We start from the raw sequence: 22,713 nt of genomic DNA, 5'->3' as shown, positions 1-22,713 counted from the left end.
CTGAGTTGCCTTTATGAAATCGGAACTGTCTAATTAGCAGACTGGTTGATTAGTCCCCCGAACTCGACCGCGCGCCTGACTTCAGCTCTGGCGTTGACTGTAGTTTATGTCTGCCGGGCAAGACAGGAAACCTATATGTTCTGTGTTATAAAGGCCACAGGCTGTCCCTGATATGTGTAAGATTCACACGCTGCTTTAATCCACTGATCAGTGGAGACTGGAGACAGTTGTTTTGTTGCCGTTTGAAGGCATGTAAAGACCAGAGTGATGTTCACTTAACTTACCGGTAAGTGCAAATAAATGTTCTGCAAAGGTGTCATTTTCCTTATCTCCCCGACTGTTGACTATTAGCCATGATTCATATTTAATACCTGTACTGATTACATGTAATGAATGGTGTTTGTTTTCATCTCGTACAGCCAGGCACAGTAGAACACACACACCAACAATGTAATCTCTCTTAAGTCAACATCACAGGCCCGCCAGCAGTCTCTACATTTCATAGGTTATCTTTATGGTCTCATTTGTGTGTTTTTTTTTAATGAACCACTAAATCCACAATGTTATCTTTAGTGTCCTTCTTTATGAAGCAGCTACTGTGTGAGGAGTGATTTCATGCTAGGTATGTTAACCACAGTCAGGTTTTCCCTTCAGGTGTCACGCTAGCGTGTTTGGCTACAGATACACCTGTAACCTGTGGCTTTTAGACGGTCTTGTTAATTCAATGATTTTGGGAGATAGAGATTCATCTATAGATACGGGATTCATCACAACTACCTTGTTGTCATCGTTTAACTTTCTCTTTTTTTATCCACTTTTTCTCCAACATTTTCTATTCTCCCATCCCAATTTCGCCTCGCCAATTCTCCCCTCCCCTGTCTCAAACGTTGCTAGACTTAGCCTCCCACTGGTCGGCTGCAGTGAGGACCAAGCCTTGCATCACGTGTCCCCTGCGGTACACGAGGAGGCAGCTGTCTCATCTTTTCACCTGAACAGTGCAATCTCTCAGTGGCGAGGAGTAACGCGTGGGAGGCTCACGCTGCCCCCGATACTTCCTGATTCTGCTGTACAGGCGCACCAACCGACCTGTAGAAGTCGCTGTCCACAACGTCCAATCCCCACCTACCGGCTTTCCCACCCCTAACACTGCCAATTGTGTTAGTATGAACGACCAGCCAAGCCGGTAGCAATGCCGAGAGCTGGGCTCGAACCCAGCATCTCCTGCATTAGTGGCAAGCACCTTGCCCACTGCGCCACTTAGCCGCGTCATCGTTTAACTTTAAGCTATTTATAAAAATGTTACACAGGGACAGTGCACATTAATCAACATCTTCAGTTTCCACATCAATGTAAATGTGCCAGAATTAGCTAATGAGCTAGTTTCCATCTGTAGTCCCTGCCTACCACCATGCATGTCTTTATGGTGTGGGAGGAAACCAGAGTACCTGGAGGAAACCCATGCAAACACAGGGAGAACATGCAAACTTCACACAGAAAGGCCCCCTGCTGGGGTTTGAACCCAGGACCTTCTTGCTGTGAGGCAGCAGTGATAACCACTGTTGGAAGCACCTATAGTACATGACCTGTGCACGCGCAGTTTGTGCACTAACAAAACATCCATGCGTGACCACAATCTGCCAGCGGCCGCACACAGGGGCAGTCTGCAGCGCTGCGGAAAAAACATTCAAGATGTTTAAAGGATCTTTCCGCTCGTCGTCAAACCGCCCTCTAAATCCCCCCTAGCCCAGTGGCTCGTCCATAATGGTAATGTAAGATCATACAGTGTATAAAAGCTTCCACCAAATGTCACATGTATTTAACTGCAGTCTGCGCCCCCTCCACAGCGGGACAAGGCCTCCATGGGGGAGCTGCAGGTGGGCCAGAAAGTCATCTGTAAATACAGGAACAAACGCTACTACCAGAGTGACGTGAAGGAGCTGACAAACGCCACTTTCTACGAGGTGGTGTTCGACGACGGTTCCTACAGCGACAACCTCTTCCCAGAGGACATCGAGGTTAGTGGGACTGTTCAAAACGATTGTTGACGTCAGGAGTCCTGCTAGCTCACCATGCTAAGGTGCATAAACTTGTGTTAGTGATGTCCTGGGTTCGAATCCTGACCATGACCTTTTGCAGCATTTCATCTCTCTCATCCCTTGTTTAAATAATTTTTTTATCAAAATAACAAGCCTTTGATCTTAACACTTTAATCGCCGTTGACGCTGAAACACGTCTTTCCCCGCCATGCTCATTCTGCCGAAGACGCTGGACAGCGTCTTTGATATCAATATTTCAAAAATCTGTGATCGAAATCATATTTCTCCCCCGGAGACATGAGATGTACTGTTGAGCCCCTCTCAACTCTACAACGGTTCAAGAGCGCCATCTGGTGGCCGATCGGATCGCCCAGGGCATAAACAGGAAGTGGAAGCTGGTGCTCATTTCAATTCGGTCCGATCACTCGCTAATAGTCCCAGGACTCGAGCTGATCACAACGGATAGTGATCCGTTACCAATAACTCGATAAACAACATGATTTGGACGTATATACTATTATACAACCTGGAAATGGATTGGATATTTCGACATCCCATAATAGAAAAAATTCTGTTCCACGCTCATCTCCCAACGGCGAGAGGAAGCTACGGTGAGTTATTTTTTAATGTCTTCGATACTAACTGCTCTAATGATCATATCACCCACACTAGATGAATGATATAACGTTGCCCATGGAATTATAAACGACCCCCCCCCCCATCCGGTCATCATCAGATCATACATAGTAACTTCTAGAACAGGGGTGGCCAACCCGCGGCTCGCGAGCCGCATGCGGCTCTTTGCCCGTCAATGTGCGGCTCTTCCACCCATAAAAAAAAAAAATGTAAATGGTCCATTTGCATGTTCTTGGTATCTGAATCTAGGGACATATATGGATCAGTGTCAGAAATAGTGTGTCTGTTACTAGGCTTGAGTACATTGTAATGAACCAAAGGAGAATATCAATTCTATTTAAAAAAAAATTTATCTTTGACTGTAAATAACACCATGCTAAAATTGACCAGACCTGAAAAATCTAAGCAAATGAATAAAGGGAAGATGATTAAACAGAAGGTTTTGTAGATACAGTACTGAATTCTGCCATCTTTTTTATAATGTAAATTTCTCTACCATTTTTCATCATATTGCAACACCGTTTTTTGCAAGACGTTCACAGAAAGGTAGAGAAACTAACTGCGTTCTGTTTTATGGCAATAACGTTCAGGTTTGTGGGAGATAATCCCAAAAAATAAGAGAAATTAAAAAGTAAATCCAGAAGTCAGATGATTGACAGGGGCTGGTGTGAGCTGGGTAGGGTAGTTTTTCGAAATTTGAAAGCCCTGAGTCTCTTCCTTCAAAAGACTACACTCACTTTTGGCTGTGCCACTTCCTCCTGTCAATATGCGCCGGTTTCCAACTCAATGCCCTGAGATTTCTATAATCTTATATTTCACTAATAACAGTTAAAATAATTGGTAAACAAACGTAATGCTGAAAATATACACTTTTACTGTATATCTCGGGCTTAAGAGGTTAACCCTGTGAGGCCCAAATTAAAAAGAAATTAGCAACTTCAGAGGCCAGAGGGTGGGACATATAAACACATTTACTATCAAATAGCATTGTGAGGCTGAACAACAGCACCAATTGACTATACATGTGCTTAAAGGGGAACTAGGTATCTTATAAATGGCTTTTTTCAGTGTTTACCATTGTTTCTTAGCTATGTGGACTTATATTAATAGGATATATGTCTCTAATTCTCATATTGGTGAATTCTTCCAATTCTCCTCTCACAATATTCACCCTCACTGAACTGAGTCATCTGAAAATGTGCATATCTGTGATGTCAGAGATTTCTCAGCTGCATAATAATGTGGCAGTTGATGTGGCAGTTGGCACCAGGCCACACAGTGGTTGGAGCCCAGCCTCAAAACGGCTTAAGATCTTGAGGTAGAAAAATGCGGTTTTTAGTACTTGATTAGAAATACAAAACAATGCATTTTTTTTGTTCCATAGACTCACAGGAATTGTGTAAAAGTGCCCAAATACTGAAAGAAATTGTAAAATAGTTCCCCTTTAACATTTTTTAAATAAACATTATTTTTTTAAATGGCTAAAAGTGATTTTGTAATTTTGCAACCGTGGGTCTCACAGGGTACTTTTAACCCTGTGAGGCCCAAATAAAAAAGACATTAGCAACTTCAGAGGCCAGAGGGTGAGACCTATAAACACATGAAGGGTGCCCTGACTGAAAAAAAAGGTTGAGAAACGCTGGTGTGGCTCTTTGTGGTACCACAGTAATTTTTGTGGCTCTTAGTCTCTGACTGGTTGGCCACCCCTGTTCTAGAAGTACGTCCATTTGAAAAAATTTTGCTCGCACTGATTCCTACCAAACTGTATTTGATCATCAATATAATGCATTTAGGGCTATAAATCAAGTTCTGGAGAAAGCTGCAGAAAACGATAAAAACATACTTATACTTTAGACCGTATTTTAGTATGAATATGTGAATGAAAAAGTATAACGTTGCTACACCCTGAACAATAGATATAGGATGTTGAATGGTCCATAGTAATGTCAATTTAGCAATAAAATTTAAAAAGTTATAGCCCTGCAAAGAAGATGAACTTCTCCATGTTAAATAGGGCTGGCGAGGGATGGTAAATTATGAATTTAACCCCGGCGATCAAAGTGTTAACACATTGACCGCCGGGGGTTATGCCCATCTCATACCCCTCTCTGCCACTGTTAAAAGCCTATGGAGATGTTTACCTTCTTTGCAGGGCTATAACTTTTTAAATTGTATTGCTATATGGGGCGGCTACGTGGCGTAGTGGGCAAGGCGCTCGCCACGAAATCTGGAGACGCTGGGCTCGCCTGTTCGAGCCCAGCGCTCCACATTTGCTTTCAGTTTAGCTGGTCGTCCGTACTAATACACATTGGCCGTATTAGGGGGTGGGAAACTGATGGGTGGGGATCGGGCCTTGTGGACAGCGACTCCTACAGGTCGGTTGGTGCGCCTGCGCAGTGGAATCAGGAAGTGTCGGGGGCAGCGTGAGCCTCCCACGCGTTACTCCTCGCCACTGAGAGATCGAGCTGTGCGGGTGAAAAGATGCGACTGCTGTTACCTCAAGTACCGGAGGGGACTTGTGCTATGTATGACTTAGTCCACATTGCAGCCGGCTTGTGGGAGGCAAGAAACAGCGTTCGTGACAGGGGAGGGTTGAATTGGATGATACGAAATTGGGATGGGAGAAAATATAGAAAAAATGGGAGAAAAAGTGGATACATTTTTTTTTTATTGCTATATCTGCATTACTATGGCCCATTCAACATCGATTATCTATCGTTCAGGATGTGGGAACGTTATACTTTTTCATTCATACATTGTTGTGTTAAAGGGGAACTATCTTATAAATGGCCTTTTTGAGTGTTTAGCATTGTTTCCTAGCTATGTGAACTTATATTAATATGATCTATGTCTCAAAATTCTCATATTGGCGCATTCTTCCAATTCTCCTCTCACAATATTCACCCTCACTGAACTGAGTCGTTTGAAAATGTGCCTATATGTGATGTCATATAGTCACTGCTGCATGTTAATGTTCAGGCGAACACGACGGTGCTCAGTGGTTTAGGAGCCCAGGCTCAAAACAGCTCGAGATCTTGAGGTAGAAAAATGCTGTTTTTGAGGACTTGATTAGAAATACAAAACAATGGGCGGTTAGGTGGTCGAGCGGAGATTGCGTTCGTCACCAGCCCCGGAGCTGTGAGCTTGGTTCGCCTGTTCGAATCCAGCTCACAGCTCCGGGGTTGTCACCAGCTTGGCTGGCCGTCTGCACTGATACAATTTGGCTGTATCAGAGGGTGGGAGAAGCTGGCGGGGTGGGTCCGGGTCGTTGTAAACAGCGACTCCTACAGTTCGGTCGGGGCGCCTGCTAAGCGCGGATTGGACGTGAGGGGGATAGTGTGGTCCTCCCACACGCTACGCCCTCTCAATGAGAATCCGCGCTGCCAGGTGAAAAGAAGCGGTGATTGGCTGGACGTGTGTCGGAGGAAGCACGTGGTAGCCTCCACTCTCCCAAATGATCTGACTGTGGGGGGTAAGTGCGCAGCGACCAGGAAGGGACTGGGAATTGGCATACGACTAACATTGGGATGGGAGAAAATCGGAGGAAAATGGAGGGGGAAAAAGACCAAAAAAAAAAAAAAAAATACAAAACAATGAATAAAAAAAATATATATATTACAGAGGTGTTCCATAGACTCACAGGAATTGTGTAAAAGTGCCCAAATAGTGAAAGAAATAGTAAAATAGTTCCCCTTTAATACCTTCGAGAATATAAGTATGTTTTTAATCTTTTCTGCTGTAATTCCTAGTTATAGGCCCAAACGCATATGATAGATTATCGATTGGCGTTTCTTTCCCATACACGCTATATTAAAAAAATCAAATGTATATGATCGGTATACATTATGCTTCATGCGTGGAGGAAAGGGGGGGGGGGGGGGGGGCGTTTATAATTCCTTGATCATCAGTAACGGCTTTATGTAGTATGGGTGATATATTGATCAGATGGTTTGCAGTGAAATGAATAAATCGGGCTGAAAATAACGTTACTGTTTTCTTACCGTGGGCCGATGAGACTGGCGGTGAAAGATCCCAATTATTCGACGCCGATCGCCTAGGTCCATTTCCGGTTTGTATGGCGCAATAAACGCCGAAATCATATAGATTATTAAGTTTAGAAAGCGATCCATATGTACTATAGTGTCTGTCAGGAGTCCCGTAGCGAGATGTGACTGCCGGAGGAATTTCCTCAATGCACCGATGACACTTCCGGTTTTTGCGAGAGTGTAACTCGCCCGACCATCCACCGGTATTGAGCCGTTGCAGTCCCATCTAGGGTCCCGCTAGGGCATCGGGGGTTGGGTGGATGAATTATGAAAAAATGTAATATTGATCTAAAAAACGCTGTACAGCGATGTTGGCGGTCAACGCATGGCGGGCAATAACGCTGAAAATCGATTTTGGCGACCAATGTGTTAACACATTGAGTGCCACGCCCCTTCCGGGAAGTGACCTTGCCTTGCCGTCCATTAACCCCATGTAAACGTAGTTGTAGTTTGTAGAGCTAAACCTATATTTTATAGTATAGCTATGGGTCTAATAACGCCGTCGAGTGTCAGTGAGTTGCTTCCAGTCAACGTGCAAAAAAACTAGGGCTGTCAGTTTATCGCGTTAATTAGATTATTTAATTACACAGCAAATTATCGTGTTATGAAAATTAACTAAAATTTTTTTTTTTTTTATCTTCATTCCAGAAGAACGTGGAATACACATTTACAGACTTTTTTTTATATGGTCCATGTTCTTGGTATCTGATTCTAGGGACATCTATGGATCTCAGGGAATGTATTCTCAGTGTCCGAAATACTGTGTCTGTTACTAGGCTTGAGTAAATTGTAATGAACCAAATGAGAATATCAATAAATTTTTTTGTATCTTTGACTGTGAAATAACACCATGCTCAAATTGACCAGACCTGAAAAATCTAAGCAAATTAATAGATGGCAGATGATTAAACAGAAGGTTTTGTAGATACAGTACTGAATTCTGCCATCCGGACACATGCAATTTGAAATATGATTATAGAATATAGAATATTAGGCATAAAATGGTTATGCGATTAAAATGTGATTAATTAGATTAATTCATTACAAATCCTGTAATTAATTAGATAAATTTTTTTAATCGCCTGACGGCACTAAAAAAAACGTATTTTTTCATCTGTACATTTTCGTTCTATACCAGCTTTGAATATGAATATAGTTTGGGTGCTTCTGAGTAATTCCAGGGAAAAGACACGAAAACAGTGTTTTTGTGTAATTCAATAAACACGTTGTCATTTTTCGCCCGATTATCGAATCGCGGGAGATCAACGATCAAATTTATATATAGTGTTCTTATCTTGTATCTGATGTAATGCAAAAAAAAGAATCCAATTATCTGATTGCCATTCCAGTTATCCACAGCGATCCTGTCTCCGACCCTGTTGGGCATTGCACATCAACGGGCGGGCGGGGTCAGTTGTCCAAACCATCCCTACAAGCATGTGTTTTGCCGGAGTGTTTAGGACCCGCCCCCACACCGCAGCTCGGTAGAGAAAAGAAACTACATCGTTTCTAATGGGGTGCAATAATGGCCGATGGCGTTAGAGGGCGGTATAAGACCATCTGCCAGCTCAGACACACTCAGAACAGTATGCACAAGGTGCCCCGCTGAATTATGAATGGCAATAGCGATTAAAATAAATACAGTGAGAAAAACGTAGATCTATGTTTCCGGCACTCAACGGTTGGGCGACAGAAACGTAGTTCTACGTTAACGGCACCCAACGTGTTAAACTGCGAAATTACAAACGATCTTTAAAAAATTAAAAAGTTTGCCTTGTTATTTTTCTTCACCACACACATCTGTTGGCATTCCTCATCGAGCTGAGGGGCACCACTAGCCACATGTTGGCTAGAGCAGTGGTTTTCAAACAGTGTGCCGTGAAGCAAGATCAAGTGTGCCATGGAAACTTAGGACAACCAATTCATTCTTTATAAGGGGTCATACAATTATTTCTAAATTGCATACATTTAATTTCAGCATAAATATTTGTGTCTGCACTCAAAATTCACAACTTTTAAAAATCTTTTATATACCTAATGTGTCCTCCATCCACATTCTCACATTCATTTTGGTAACGGGGTGGGGGATCATTATTTAGCTGCACATCAAATGTCAAGACACGCAAAACGAGCTGCTAGCAAAATCATAGGAATTACTCCATCTATTCTGTGGATGCCAGAACAGACTTTTATTTCTCTCTCTCTCTCTCTCTCTCTCTCTCGCTCTCGCTCTCGCGCTCGCTCTCGCTCTCTCTCTCTCTCTCTCTCGCGCGCGCTTTCACACACACACAAAGGGAGCCGCATGTGATTGGTGGAGGCAGGACCCTTACAAAAAACTGTTGTTGCTAATCATTGACACATGACACACTACTTTGCATTTGATATATTCTGCAGAACGTGAGTTATAGCCATACATACATATATTAGATCATCAAATGTAGTTTGATACCGATTGACGTCAGATTAAAAATTTCAATTGTACAAGGTCCTAAACGTCATGCCTCATCATCTGCTGGTGACCGGAGGGGGGGGGGGGGGGGGTTTATAAGTCCGTGGCCGACGTTAAATCATTTATGTAGTGTGGGGGGGGGGGGGCGATATATAAATCAGAGCAGTTTATATGGATAATAATAATCAAACACGCTGAAACTCACCGCAGCTTCCTCGTAGCGTTGGCCGATGCTACTGGAGCAAAAAGATCGTTATTATGGGATGTCGATCTAGTTGGTCCAGTTCCAGGTTGTATAATACTATATACGTCCAAATAACGTTGTTTATTGAGTTAGGGCAACCGATAGATTATCCAGTGTGTCGAGATGGAGCCCCGGGAGCGATAGCGAGTGGCCGGACGAAATATGGGTGAGCACCACTTCCGGCCGATCACTTCCGGTTTTGGCGATTCGCCGTTCGGCCACCAGATGGCGGTCTTGAACCGTTGGAGAGTTGAGAGGAGATCTGCAGCACCTGTCAAGTCTCCGTGGGTGAAATATGATTGCCATGACAGATTTTTGAAATATTGATCTCAAAGACGCTGTACGACGTCATTGGCAGATTACGCATGGCGAGGAATGACATCTTAACACGTCATTGGCGATTAAAGGGTTAAAGGGTACAAATAAAAAAATTCCTGCACCAGAATGCAGGAAATTAAGTCTTTGTAACAAAAAATTTCCTGGTGGGGGACCCCCAGACCACCTGCTTAACACTTTGATTGCCCAACCCGAGTTTACTCGGGTTTACCCCCCGCGGGTTTGAATGCCCATCACGAGAATATTCGTTTTTTTTTATATTAGCGATCTGAATTTATATTTCATCAACCTAGTCTACCGTTGGTAAATCAGCCACCCCAGGCGCTCGGATGTGAAAAAAGCGCCCCCTATCGTCTCCCAGATGGTAATTCACCCTTTTGGATTGGACTCAATGAAAATGCATGGGGGGGAAAAAACCCCGGACTCCACATTTGACTTCTCAGTTCTCACGCACGCAACCGGGGCCGATCAGCTTCATGCTGGACCCTCAGAGCAGCAGGGATTATGTGTTTTACAGTATACTCGTGGGATCAATAAAAGGATCGATTTTTGGAATGGTCGATCAGGAATTGGAATAATCCATTTGGATACCATCTGATCTCGGGTAAGGAATCTATTTTACCAGTCTTAGGATAATCGGACCTGTTTTCACGGAGATATAAGCTTTCCCCCTATATGTGATATGGCTGTTTTGACTGTGCGAGTGATCAGGAAATAAGAGAATCGATTTACAGCTTGCGGCACCAGCGTGCATACGTACACATATACTATTGATAATCTAGCGTTTATTTGAAAACGATTCATAAATAGGCCGAACAATGACAACGTTCTAGAATATTACAGTACATCAGCGTTTATCATGGATTATTTTTTTTTCTTCTTGAAAACGAGGGCTTTTCAAAATGCTATAAAACTGAAATGAACCGATAAAAAAACAATCCGCTTCGACAATGTTGACTGGAAATGGGTCATTGATAATGCGACGGGCAGATTAGACACATAGCCATAATTTAAAACATAGATTAGGCGATATTAACGTTAACATTGAAGTGGTTGCTGGGCATTCAAGGGGGTAAAAAGGAAAACACTGAAAAAGGCTCTGAAAGTGTTAAAAAGTGGTCTGACGGGGGCTATATTTTGCACTATATTTCCTGGCCTGAATGATTTCCCCAGTCCGGCCCTGGTTAAAAGCCTCCAATGCTTATTAGTGTGTGTGCGTTTGAACGTTTGCTTGTTTCAACCATACATTTCCATTTATATAAAAAAAATTATAATAATAATTATAATCTTTTCTTTTATTATTATTATTTTTTACCTCCTATAATAGTGGGGGTCGCGGCTCTCTGACGCTGCTATTTGGGGGTTGCGGCCTGAAAAGTTTGGGAACCCCTGGGCTAGAGGACATGTGTTGGCTACAGGACACGTGTTGGCTGCTAGAGGACATGTGTTGGCTAGAAGACACGTGTTGGAGGATAAGAGGACACGAGTTGACTAGAAGACACACGTTGGCTAGAGCAGGGGTTCCCAAACTTTTCAGGCCGGGACCCAGAAAATAAGGCGTTAGAGAGCCGCGGCCCAATGCACATCGTGAGGCTTTTTTTTTTTTTTTTTTGCCAAATATCACTTCAATCCTATTAAGTTAGTTCAAGTTAGTTATTCATTTATATGTGCTATTTATGAGAGGGCTAACTTGTTGCAAAATAATAATGATAATAATAATAGCCTCATTAAAATACTATTGTTGCTTCGGTTGTTTTCAGCGTTTTATGTGCATAATCTGTTATTTAGTTTGAAATGTTCGTTGAAATAAGTAGATTTTACGTTTTTGTTTATTTATTAAGTTAACTCTTTCAGTGCCACGCCTGGTTTTCCGTTTTACCGCTTGAATGCCACCATCGGCGCCAATGTTAACGTTAATATCGCCTAATCTATGTTTTAAATTATGGCTATGTGTCTAATCTGCCCATCGCATTATCAAAGACTATTTTCCAGTCAGTGCTGTGAAGGCAGATTGTTTTTTTATCGCGTCGTTTCCGTTTCAGAGCAGTTAGAAAAGCCCCCGTTTTGATATAAAAAACAGCTCATTCTGGAGCATTCTATGAAAATCGTCTTTTAGTGGAATATTCCACAACGTTGATATTCGTCGGCCTTTTTATGAATCGTTTTCAAATAAACGCTAGATGATCAATATTATACGTGCACGCAAGCACATTACGGCCGCGCACTGATAATCGCTCCGTTGATTTCCTCACAGACTTTTACAGTGAAACCGAAAGAAGACATTTCACAAAACAGCTTATAACTTCATCAAACTTACTCCGATTATCCTACCACTGATAACATAGAGTCCTTACCTGACATCAGATGGTATCCAACTGGTATATTCCAATTCCTGATCACCATTCGAAAAAATCGATACGTGTATGGATCCAACGCGACACTGTAGATGTCCATGATCCGCGGGGATCTGAGGCTCCAGAATGAACTGTGGTAACCCCGGCTGGATCAGTGAACTGGAAAATGTGGAGTACCGGATTTTTTTCCCCATTCATTTTCATTGAGTCCATTCCAAAATCACTTATGTCATCTGGGAGACGACAGGGGGCGCTTTTTTCCACAGTGATCACCGGCGCAGCTCGGCTATACTCGGGTAGGCTCGGGTGATGCAATAATTTTTCAGATCGCAAAAAAATAAATAAAAAAAATACGAGAAATCTCGTGAGTGGCACGCAACCACCTATAAAAAAACCAGAGAAATCTCGTGAGTGGCACTGAAAGAGTTAATATAAAACCATATAGTCATATTTTAGAATACAATAGAATAGAATTTTAGAATACAACTAGAAACACTGTCCTGGCCTGCTTCTAAGTGGCCTGACTTTTATTTTATTTTTTTTTTTTTAAATCATCTCGCGGCCCTCACGTGGCTTCTCGCAGCCCACCTTTGGGTCGCGACCCCGACTTTGGGAACCACTGGGCTAGAGGACACTGAGGTTAATGGAATGATTCTAGCATCATCACTGTCTTCAGGATATTTTGTTCCACCCTATTATATATTCGTGTTCAGGTCTAAATTGGATATCTTGGTGAGATGTACCAGGGCAGACAATATTTCGGCATCATTTTGGCTCTGTAAACCACCACAATGGACCTGTAATGAAACAATCGAGATGTGCTACAGACCTTCAGCTTTAATTTGAGGGTATTTACATCCAAAACTGGTGAACAATGTAGGAATATAACAGTTTATACATGTGCAACCCCCTTTTTAAGGGATCAAAAGTAATTGGACAAACTAACAATCCATTGAGTGCCAGACCCGAGATTTCTCGGGTTTTGGTAGTTTTTTCTTTTATTCGGTTTTTTTATTCATTATATCTTCATGGACCTCGGTGTTACCATAGGAAATCATTCTGAAATCCCAAAAGCGCAATACCGGCTGCATCCTGCTAGGTGGCAGTATCACCCTTTGGAACAGGAGTCTGGAATAGTTTCAGAGGAAAAAAGTTTGCTTGCTATTTGTAACAAATGCAATGCAGAAGTTCCACGAGGAGGGAAAAGGGCAACAACTTATAATACATCCAACCTAACAAGTCACCTGCAACATCACCACCGCTACGATGGTGTGTTAAAAAAGCCTACGACGACGCGCGAGCAGCTAAAGCTGCTGCAAATCTAGCCCCTTTCATGACTGTGATGCAACCCTTGGTTGAATACGCATCACTTATTGGTCCGTAGTAGCCAGGTTAATTTGCACCACCAAGCACTGCTTAAAAGCTAGCGGCTTGAGCCCTTGGGTCATTTCTGTCAAAGTTCTTTAATTTAGCACACGCCTCGTCAATAGGTACAAGCGCCGCGGGTTCCTTTGTAGCTGGCTTTGGATTCACAGCAGCTTTAGCTGCTCTCGCGTCGTCATAGGCTTTTAACACACCATCGTAGCGGTGGTGATGTTGCAGGTGACTTGTTAGGTTGGATGTATTCTAAGTTATTGACGGATTGTGAATTTTCTGATTCAAATTATATTTATTTGGACAAATAAATATGGTCACTTTATCAGTCAAAACTGTTGTCTTGGCTTTGTTAGGACAAGAAACCTTCAGTCGACTCCTTCAGACATTAAGCACCCCCCACAGCCCAAATGGAATGCTAAAAAAATATATATATATATTATACTTTTTTTTTTTTTTAAATAGTCGACTAATGGCAAATTTTGGCCAATCATAGTCGAGTATCCAAATCCTTAGTCGGGGACAGCCCTAGTGTTCACCATCAGTGTTGTGTAGGGCTGACCCCTATTAGTCGATTAGTCGACTAATCGGTCGAAAGGAGCCGTAGTCGACTACCGTAACCAACCTCTTAGTCGAATAGTAAAAAAAAATATATATTATAATATTTTCATTTTTTTTTTATCATTCTTTCCAAAAGAAAAGAGGCCTAGAGACATGGCTAACACTAATGGCACGCGTACCAGAGGTTAACTGCCTACGAAAACAGGCACAGAGGCACTGAAAGAGGATTTCACCCATCTAATGAACACACTAGACAAATATCAAGATGTATCCATCAGTGGACCAATTGCATGCTTTTACAGAGGACAAGAAGCCTTCAGTCGACTCCTTCAGACATTAAGCACCCCCCACAGCCCAAATGGAATGATAAAAAAAAATGAAATTATTATTTTTTTTTTAAGATTTTAGTCGACCAATAGTCGACTAACGGCACATTTTGGCCAATCATAGTCGACCATCCAAATCCTTAGTCGGGGACAGCCCTAGTGTTGTGTAATCCAGAACCTGTTTGTGTAATCCAGAACCTGTGTTCACCATCAGTGTTGTGTAATCCAGAACCTGTTTACCATCAATGTTGTGTAATCCAGAACCTGTTTACCATCAGTGTTGTGTAATCCAGAACCCGTGTTTACCATCAGAACCTGTGTTCACCATCAGAACCTGTGTTCACTAGGGCTGACCCCTATTAATCGATTAGTCGACTAATCGGTCGAAAGGGGCCTTGGTCGACTGGCCAACCTCTTAGTCGAATATAATATAAAAATAAATATTAATATATATATATTTTTTTATAATTTTTTTCAAAAGAAAAGAGTCATAGAAGCGTGGCTAACGCTAATGGCACGCATAGCAGAGGCTAACTGCCTACGAAAACGGGCACAGAGGCACTGAAAGAGGATTTCACCCATCTAATGAACACACTATACTAGACAAATATCAAGATGTATCCATCAGTGGACCAAATGCATGCTTTTGCAGAGGACAAGAAGCCTTCAGTCGACTCATTCAGACATTAAGCACCCCCCACTGCCCAAATGGAATGATAAAAAAATTTAAAAATATTATACTTTTTTTTTTAATTTAATTTAATTTTTAAGTCGACCAATAGTCGACTAACAGCAAATTTTGGCCAATCCTAGTCGACCATCCAAATCCTTAGTCGGGGACAGCCCTAGTGTTCACCATCAGAACCTGTGTTTACCATCAGAACCTGTGTTTACCATCAGAACCTGTGTTCACCATCAGAACCCATGTTTACCATCAGAACCTGTGTTCACCATCAGAACCCATGTGTACCATCAGAACCCATGTTTACCATCAGTATACGTTTCTCCTGTGTCTTCAGAACAGAGACTGCATGCGGCTCGGCCCCCCTGCCGAAGGGGATGTTGTCCAGGTGCGCTGGACTGATGGGTTGATATACGGTGCCAAGTTTGTAGCATCGCACTCCATACCTATGTACCAGGTAACCTGACCACGGCTGCCACACACACACCAACACACACACAAGCCAACACACACACACATACGCCAACACACATACCCACAGAACCTCACCCCCACTGTGCTCAGACCACATCAAAAGACCTAGGGTTTAGAGCTGTTCCTTTTCCCCCAAATCAGGTTTGAATGAATCCAAAGTAGAATTTGATTTGTTTGAAGTAATTCAAACGTTTATGTAATCAGAATCCTCTATTGTAAAGAAAAGAAAATGCACTAATTTCTTTGCAAAATAACGTCACAATTGATAAGATGAGAGACATCCTTCAGCACACTGTAACACCGGTGCTCCACTCCTGATTCCTGGGCCTCGCTTGGGTGATAAACCAATAAGTGATTCCTCAGAGTCACAGTATCACTCAGTTTTCTCCATTGTTCCTGATTCTGTGACTCTGGAAAGCACATCACTAATTTGTTAAAAAAGTTTGAATTTCAATTAAAGTGACTCTGCTTTAACCACTAATGTGCTGATTTTCTTTTGCCGTGCAGAACTTAATTCAAAACTCCAAGTCCCCCCCCTTCCCAAAATATAACTTGCAGAAAGGGCCGGATGTTGTTTGTTCAGCCCATATATACCACTGAGAGATTACCTGTAATTTAGCATAGCCTCATAGTATGGCGAAAGCAAACGACAAGCCAGAGCTAGAAGACCTACCTACCCCTCACACACACACACACTGTCTCTCTGTCTCTCTCAATGTGTGAGGAGAAATTGGTGCTAGATTGAGAAGGGGGTGTCTCTCTGAGATCAATTTAATGAAAGTTTACAGCATATAGAACGGACATTCATACACAGCAAACACGCCTCTCAACAATGTGTGATAAACATGAAATTATATCTTCTCCTTCGCATGAAACGGGAAATAGTAATGAAACCATTAGGGACCTGCATGATGCTTCTTTCTCTATTCATTATTCAATAAGGTTTTACCCTGAGGGATGATTTACAATAAAGTGTTAAGTGCTAAAAACTGAAAAGTAGGCTACTAATTTCACAATGCCCATCTCTATAGTTCACAACTCGAAACACTTGCAAATTGGCATGTGAGACAATAAGGAGAGACGCAAACTAACATTGCTATAAAAAAAAAAGGACCAGGAGGGGGGGGGGGTTGTGGAGATTATCCTGTACATGGCACACGTGTGATGACATGAAGAGGGGTTTGAGTCTGGTGCCTCAGGGCCGGGGCAGCAGGAGGGAGAACACATCACTGGAGAAGCACACACACAGTTTACACCTTTTATTTCCGGTGCAAGTAGATATACTGACGCTCACTGTGTCTTGATCAGAGTCTGACTCTGAAGGCAAGGCTGTATATTCTCCATGACGTGACGTGCTTTGTTAGCACAAAGTGTTTCATCCTCATAAGATAAGATAAGATATTCCTTTATTGATCCCCTTGGGGAAATTCAGGCAGCATGGGGGGGGGGGGGAGGTACAGGTAGTAAAAAAAAAACAAGCAGTGTAAACAATATAACAAATCAATATAATTAACTAACTAACTGAAATCTGTGTGTGTGTTTGATGCAGGTGGAGTTTGAGGACGGGTCACAGATCTCCGTCAAAAGAGAAGACATCTACAGTCTAGACGAGGACCTGCCCAAACGAGTCAAGTCACGAATGGTACTGTATCAAACAAAAGCCACAGTTTCACACCGTAGCACACTTTAGCTATAATGACGTTGCAGAAAAGGACAGTTCATCCATTTTCCCCAAGGAGTCTGTTGATAAGACATGATTTATGTCATAGAGAATACCAGGTGTGTGTTCTGTGCAGAACTGAGATTAATACCACCTGACAAACTGTGGTGGGTTTGGACGTCAGTATTTCTTTTGGGCAGGGAGTAATTCAAAATGGAATGCAGAAGAAAGTTTCTTGTGACGCAGTAGTAACGGTATCGAGCCAATTTGTAGCTTTGAATCTGTGCTGGTATATACGGCTGGCTTTATTGTGCCGTTCCTCCTCCAATTACTAAAACGAACTGCCTTGATTTTCTGCCTCCTTCATACATAAAATGGTGTTTGACCTGTAATGGGGGGGAAAGCGTATTATATATCAATCATTCTTACCTTGACTCCAAGGCGAAAGTGGAGAAATTACTTTGTCACAATACAACATGGCAAGGGATAAAGAAGTAAGAAATGTGCAAATATACAAAAATATATACACGAACCCCTAGGCAGATCATAGTATTAAAAAAACCCAATGACGAGCTTCAAAACTACATGGGTGTCGTCAGTGGTGCAGTGCTGGTATAACTCGGTATAACGGCGTTATACCTCGGTCACTGAGGCTGAAGTACGCGCAATCGCTTTTTACATGGCATTATCCAACCGGACTCCCGGAGAAGCATGCAGCTGCAGAACCGCAGAGCCAGCGGCGCTCTCTGGGCCGCGCGCTGACGGCCGCGCTGTGAGGCAATAGTATCCAGCTGCAGGACGAGAGCAGCCAAAAAAAACTGTGCATGCGCGCGCACGCGCGTGGAGCGTTTGACCTACTGTCAATTTGCCACTGCACCACTGGGTGTCGTCTTGTTGAATTCCTGATAACTGTACTCCCTGGTGGTTAAATGTACTCCCTGGTGGTTAAATGTACTCCCTGGAGGTTAAATGTACTCCCTGCAGGTTAAATGTACTCCCTGGAGGTTAAATGTACTCCCTGGAGGTTAAATGTACTCCCTGCAGGTTAAATGTACTCCCTGGAGGTTAAATATACTCCCTGGAGGTTAATTGTACTCCCTGGAGGTTAAATGTACTACCTGGTGGTTAAATGTACTCCCTGGAGGTTAAATGTACTCCCTGGAGGTTAAATGTAATAAATTATTGTTTTTATTATTGGATCTTGGAAACCAATCACAGTGGAACAGTAATATCGTACTTTCCCAGTGTTTTACCTACTCTACTGCACAGATTTTTTCAAAAGGCAGCCATATTGGAAGAAATGTACAAACATTCTGTGCATGGCCTCTACGGGTTCTGTGCATTTTTATATATCAGAATATAATATGACTGTGTGTGTCTCTCCCTCCTTCCTTCAGTCGGTGGCGTCAGACATGCGATTCGAGATCTTCGCAGAGAAGGATGTTGTCAAACAGACGACCAAAAGACAGCGGGTCATCAACAATCGCTACAGGGAGGACTACGTTGAGCCTCTCGTCTACCGAGCTATCATGGAGTAACCGCCTCTCTCCTCCTCCACCACCTCCTCCTGAACTCACCACCACACCCAGAGAGAGGAGGGCTCCCATAACCCGGGTGGAGTGCTCCATATCTGGCTACTGATCGAATTAACTCTGTGGATGTGAATTCCAATGCCTCGTTGGGCGATATATATTTATAAACAACGGCTGGGACTTCAATTGATTTGTGTGTCAATGAACACTACACCCCCAACCACTCCGTTTGAAGAATTATAGGAACGTGGAAAATGGGTCGGACCATGAGAGGGCAAAGAGTTTATTTAGTTGTTGATGTTGTTTTTAGGGTCACTTTCAATGACCTTACTCATCCAAGGAAATGCAGTTTTACACAATTTTAAGAGTACAGCGATGTACTATGATGCTGGTTCTTTAAAAGGAAACACATTGTGCCTTTGCTGCCGCCCTAGTGGCTGTCTTTCACCCTGCTGCACTCTGCCCCAACGAAATTGGTGATGTCTGAGTACCTCTTTTTCTTTTTTTGCAATACCTCCTAAGAGGCACTTTGACATCACATATTTGGTTGAGGCAGAGTGTGCAGCAGGGTGAAAATATCAACCACTAGGGCGATAGCAAAGGGGCGATGTGTTTAATTGCTCATGTCATGTCACCTGTATGTGTCTCTAAACACCTGAGAGGGTTTTTCATGGAACACGGGCCCCGAGAGCGTCTCATTGCTGCTGTCATGCGAGATTGTTTTGGGCATTTTCATATTATGTTTAATTGAAAATAGGCATTTTGTTGTTGGAGCGAGTTTCATGACTACACCTATTAAGAACATGTTGTAAAAAAATTGCTTTGAGAGTGGGGAGCAGGAGCTTCAAACTCCCACCTCCTGTTTGGCAGTTCTAGTTTAATAAAGCATTCTGTTGGCGTCTTCCTCTCCTCAAAGCTAGATGCAGTGAAATCCTTACATTTAGCAAAGATCCCAACATGACTAAGGATTATACCTAACTTTGGCTAATGTTACTAGAACCAAGTATTTTTAGCCGTTTCTTTTCCTCACTGGTATGTTCTGGTACTACTTACAGGGGCACCAAACAACGTGCTTATACATTTTGCACATAATCTCACACATTGTATCCTTGTCATCTTAATTACAGCTCAATTTCTGCAATGACATCACTGGTGGTCATATTCAAACTCACTTACTCTCAACTGTCGAACTAGATAAATGTGTGCAAAGCTGTTTAGAGTTTTTGGATGCGTGTGTGAGATTATGTGGAAATGAACTCAGGATTGTGCCCCTAAATCAAAAACTGCTGCATTTTACTGTAGATCAAAAAGAGCTAATCTTGTTCAGTGTGATTTATATCGAATTCCATCTGAGAATCTCAATGGAGTCAATGACGTTCCATGTCCACCCACCTTACATACAGGCCCTGTATTTAAACACTCGTCATTTTCTCATGCTGTACTTTACACTGACTCCATGCTTTGCAGTGTGCATCTAATAACTCAGCTCTCCTTCACCGACATGCAGGTCTGATGATGTACGTCTTACTGTGAAAACATAGGAGCGAGCTAGTCTACGATTAGAAGCCTGATCCTTACAGGGAAATGGAACTCAAATTTGAAAATTCAGGGAACTGCCTGATCAATATTTGTGAACATGAAGGACCATCTCCCTCGGGTCAGAAACCAGGTGACTAAAAAACTCCAACCTGTGGCATTAAGAGCATGTGAACTCTGGAGATGCTCGTATGATGAATGGACCCACAGTATGTTTAAATTTGTATAGCCGAGTGAACCTTTATGGCCTAGTGTTATCAGTTGTAGACCAGAACCAGGCAGCCTTATCCCCAGAAAACCCCTCTTATGTAAGCTCTCGTCTTCTCCTCTGTCTATTTTCTAGATCTTACATTTTGCCTACATCAAATGTTCCTAGTGTTCGTTCTCTGGTTTCTGGCCATAGGAGAGTGTTCGTTCATGGTATAGGAATAGCACATTCATTCTTGAATTGAGTGGTTATTTCGCTTGTAAGTAAAAAATGGCTCAGCTTACCTGTTAGCTTCAGTAAATAAAGTTTGAATTTATTATTATTAATCCAGTTAATTTATGCCAGTTTGTTGTGTTGAGTTTTGAAGACACAGCTTCACATTGCTGCGCTTGAAACCCCCCCACACATGTTTATATTTGTTACACCGACGTGGGTTTTTATATGTTCCGTCGACTAGTTCCAGGTTCACACTCTCTCTTATCTAAGCTACTCTGTGGGAGCGGATAGTGTGAATGCCAAGTGGTGTCAAGTACCTCTTTGAGCAAAAAGTACTTATTAGTTGAGTTCCTCCCCCCCGAGTGGTTTGTCTGTTATTTCCTAGACAAGTCTTATTTTAAGTCCAGGTACTTTACTCCGCATGTACAAGAAAGATCAGGCTTTTCTTTTTGATAAAAGTGACGAGGGTTCTATATAGTTTATAGTTCCATCACATGTTCAACAACCAGTTTATCACACTGTAGTAGATGAAGCTAGTGATTGGTCTTGTATTGGTCTGGCAACGTTAGGCTTATTTCAAGGTATTGGGGAAGTTGCCTCACGTGACGGATACACTGGCTGCCTCCAGGCAGAACAGTCCATGTCTTGTGATGTGTAACTCCATTAGAAACTCCCAAGATGGAATTCTCATGAAACGTTAAAAAAAGGAAAAAAACATCCATGAGAAGGTCAGCATTAATTAAATATCTTGAAATACGCTTGATTGTGGTAGAATACAAGACCAAATCACTTAAATGGGGACATACTATGGAAAATGTTCTCTTTTATTTCAGGTCTTTGTATCGATTTGGTCTGAAATGTTATTTGGCCACTGAGGGAAAATGCCATGGCCTCTCCTAACCAAGCTGTTAAAGAGTCATTGCTTGTGATGGGACACACACACACACACACTAGCAATTGATTGGCTTCAATTGACCAATTAGAACTACCTAATGTACTGCCCAATTTACTCTTGGGTGTGAGGTAGCCAGACTGAAGGCAATAATTAATACAAAATAAAATAATTTGGTACACCCACCAAATAAACTGTTCAATTACAAGGGACGAAAGAGCTGATAGAAAATAAAGGTAATTAATTCAAATTAAATTAAGACTAATTATGCAAAAGAAAACTTTAATAGATTCAAGGAAGTCATAAAATTCTTGACAAGATACACAATTATTATGTCCCCTTTAATGAGTTGCCCCCACCGCTCCTCGTCATAGCTGTCTTAAGATGGTGTGTATGTAGCCAGTTAAAATAAACTGGATATGTATCTCAAGAGGACAGAGGGCAGACACCTCTTCAGCCATGCCCAACAAAATCTTCAGTCTCCATGGCTACTGTTGTCATGGTGCTTAGTTTTATTTGGGCCAATTATGCTGGGAAGCATTAACTGAGTCTGTACACATTATTTGTGTCAAATAAAAACACTGTTTTAGTAAAGACTGGACAGAGGAAAATGACCATGTTTCATTTGTCTTATTCTTGATAGGTTTAAACTGTCTGTCTGCTTTAGTAATGTACTTGTGTTGAATTCTGAACATCTCAAAGTATGAATGCCGAGTGTGGTCATATGACCTGAGAAGTCTGATCCTATAGGTCACTAAATGGGCAGATCAAGAAGTAACTTTACGGAAATATGTAGATATTGGCTTATATTCTCATTTTGAAAATGAGCCATCTTAAAGTCAAGATGCCCTTTGTTATATCAACAGAGTGTGGCCATTTTGAAAGAACGCTTTCAGAATTCGGACAGAGGTTAGATTGGTTGTCTGGTAATCTGAAGGTTTACAGGTTCGATTCCCGCTCCTCCCGGCAGAATGTTGGAAGTGTGCTAGAGCAAGACACTTAACCCCTAACTGCTCCCAATGAGCAGGTTGGCACCTTGCATGGTTGCCGTCGTCGTGTGAGTGAATGGGGGCATAAGTTGTAAAGCGCTTTGAATAAAATCACTGTATAAAATACAGTGCATTTAACCATTTATGATCGTCTTGTGACCT

General features: G+C 42.2%; 1 protein-coding gene across 3 annotated transcripts in view; it reads left to right on the top strand.

Moving 5' to 3' along the window:
- LOC311239197 (lysine-specific demethylase 4A-like) overlaps positions 1 to 21,959 on the top strand; it is a 174,437-nt gene extending 152,478 nt beyond the window's left edge. For all 3 annotated transcript variants that reach the window (XM_084327484.1, XM_084327485.1, XM_084327486.1), the window contains 4 exons: positions 1,845 to 2,015; positions 15,382 to 15,501; positions 17,068 to 17,160; positions 18,576 to 21,959. In XM_084327484.1, the coding sequence (XP_084183610.1) occupies positions 1,845 to 2,015; positions 15,382 to 15,501; positions 17,068 to 17,160; positions 18,576 to 18,716 (525 nt within the window). In that variant the 3' untranslated portion in view covers positions 18,717 to 21,959. The remainder of the gene's footprint in view (positions 1 to 1,844; positions 2,016 to 15,381; positions 15,502 to 17,067; positions 17,161 to 18,575) is intronic.
- Positions 21,960 to 22,713: the final 754 nt, after the last annotated feature.

This window comes from Notolepis coatsorum (genome assembly GCF_963971535.1).
Source record: "Notolepis coatsorum genome assembly, chromosome: 13".
Taxonomy (NCBI): Eukaryota; Metazoa; Chordata; class Actinopteri; order Aulopiformes; family Paralepididae; genus Notolepis; species Notolepis coatsorum.
Note: the sequence above shows the minus strand (reverse complement) of the source record. Positions and strands in the feature narration are given on the sequence as shown.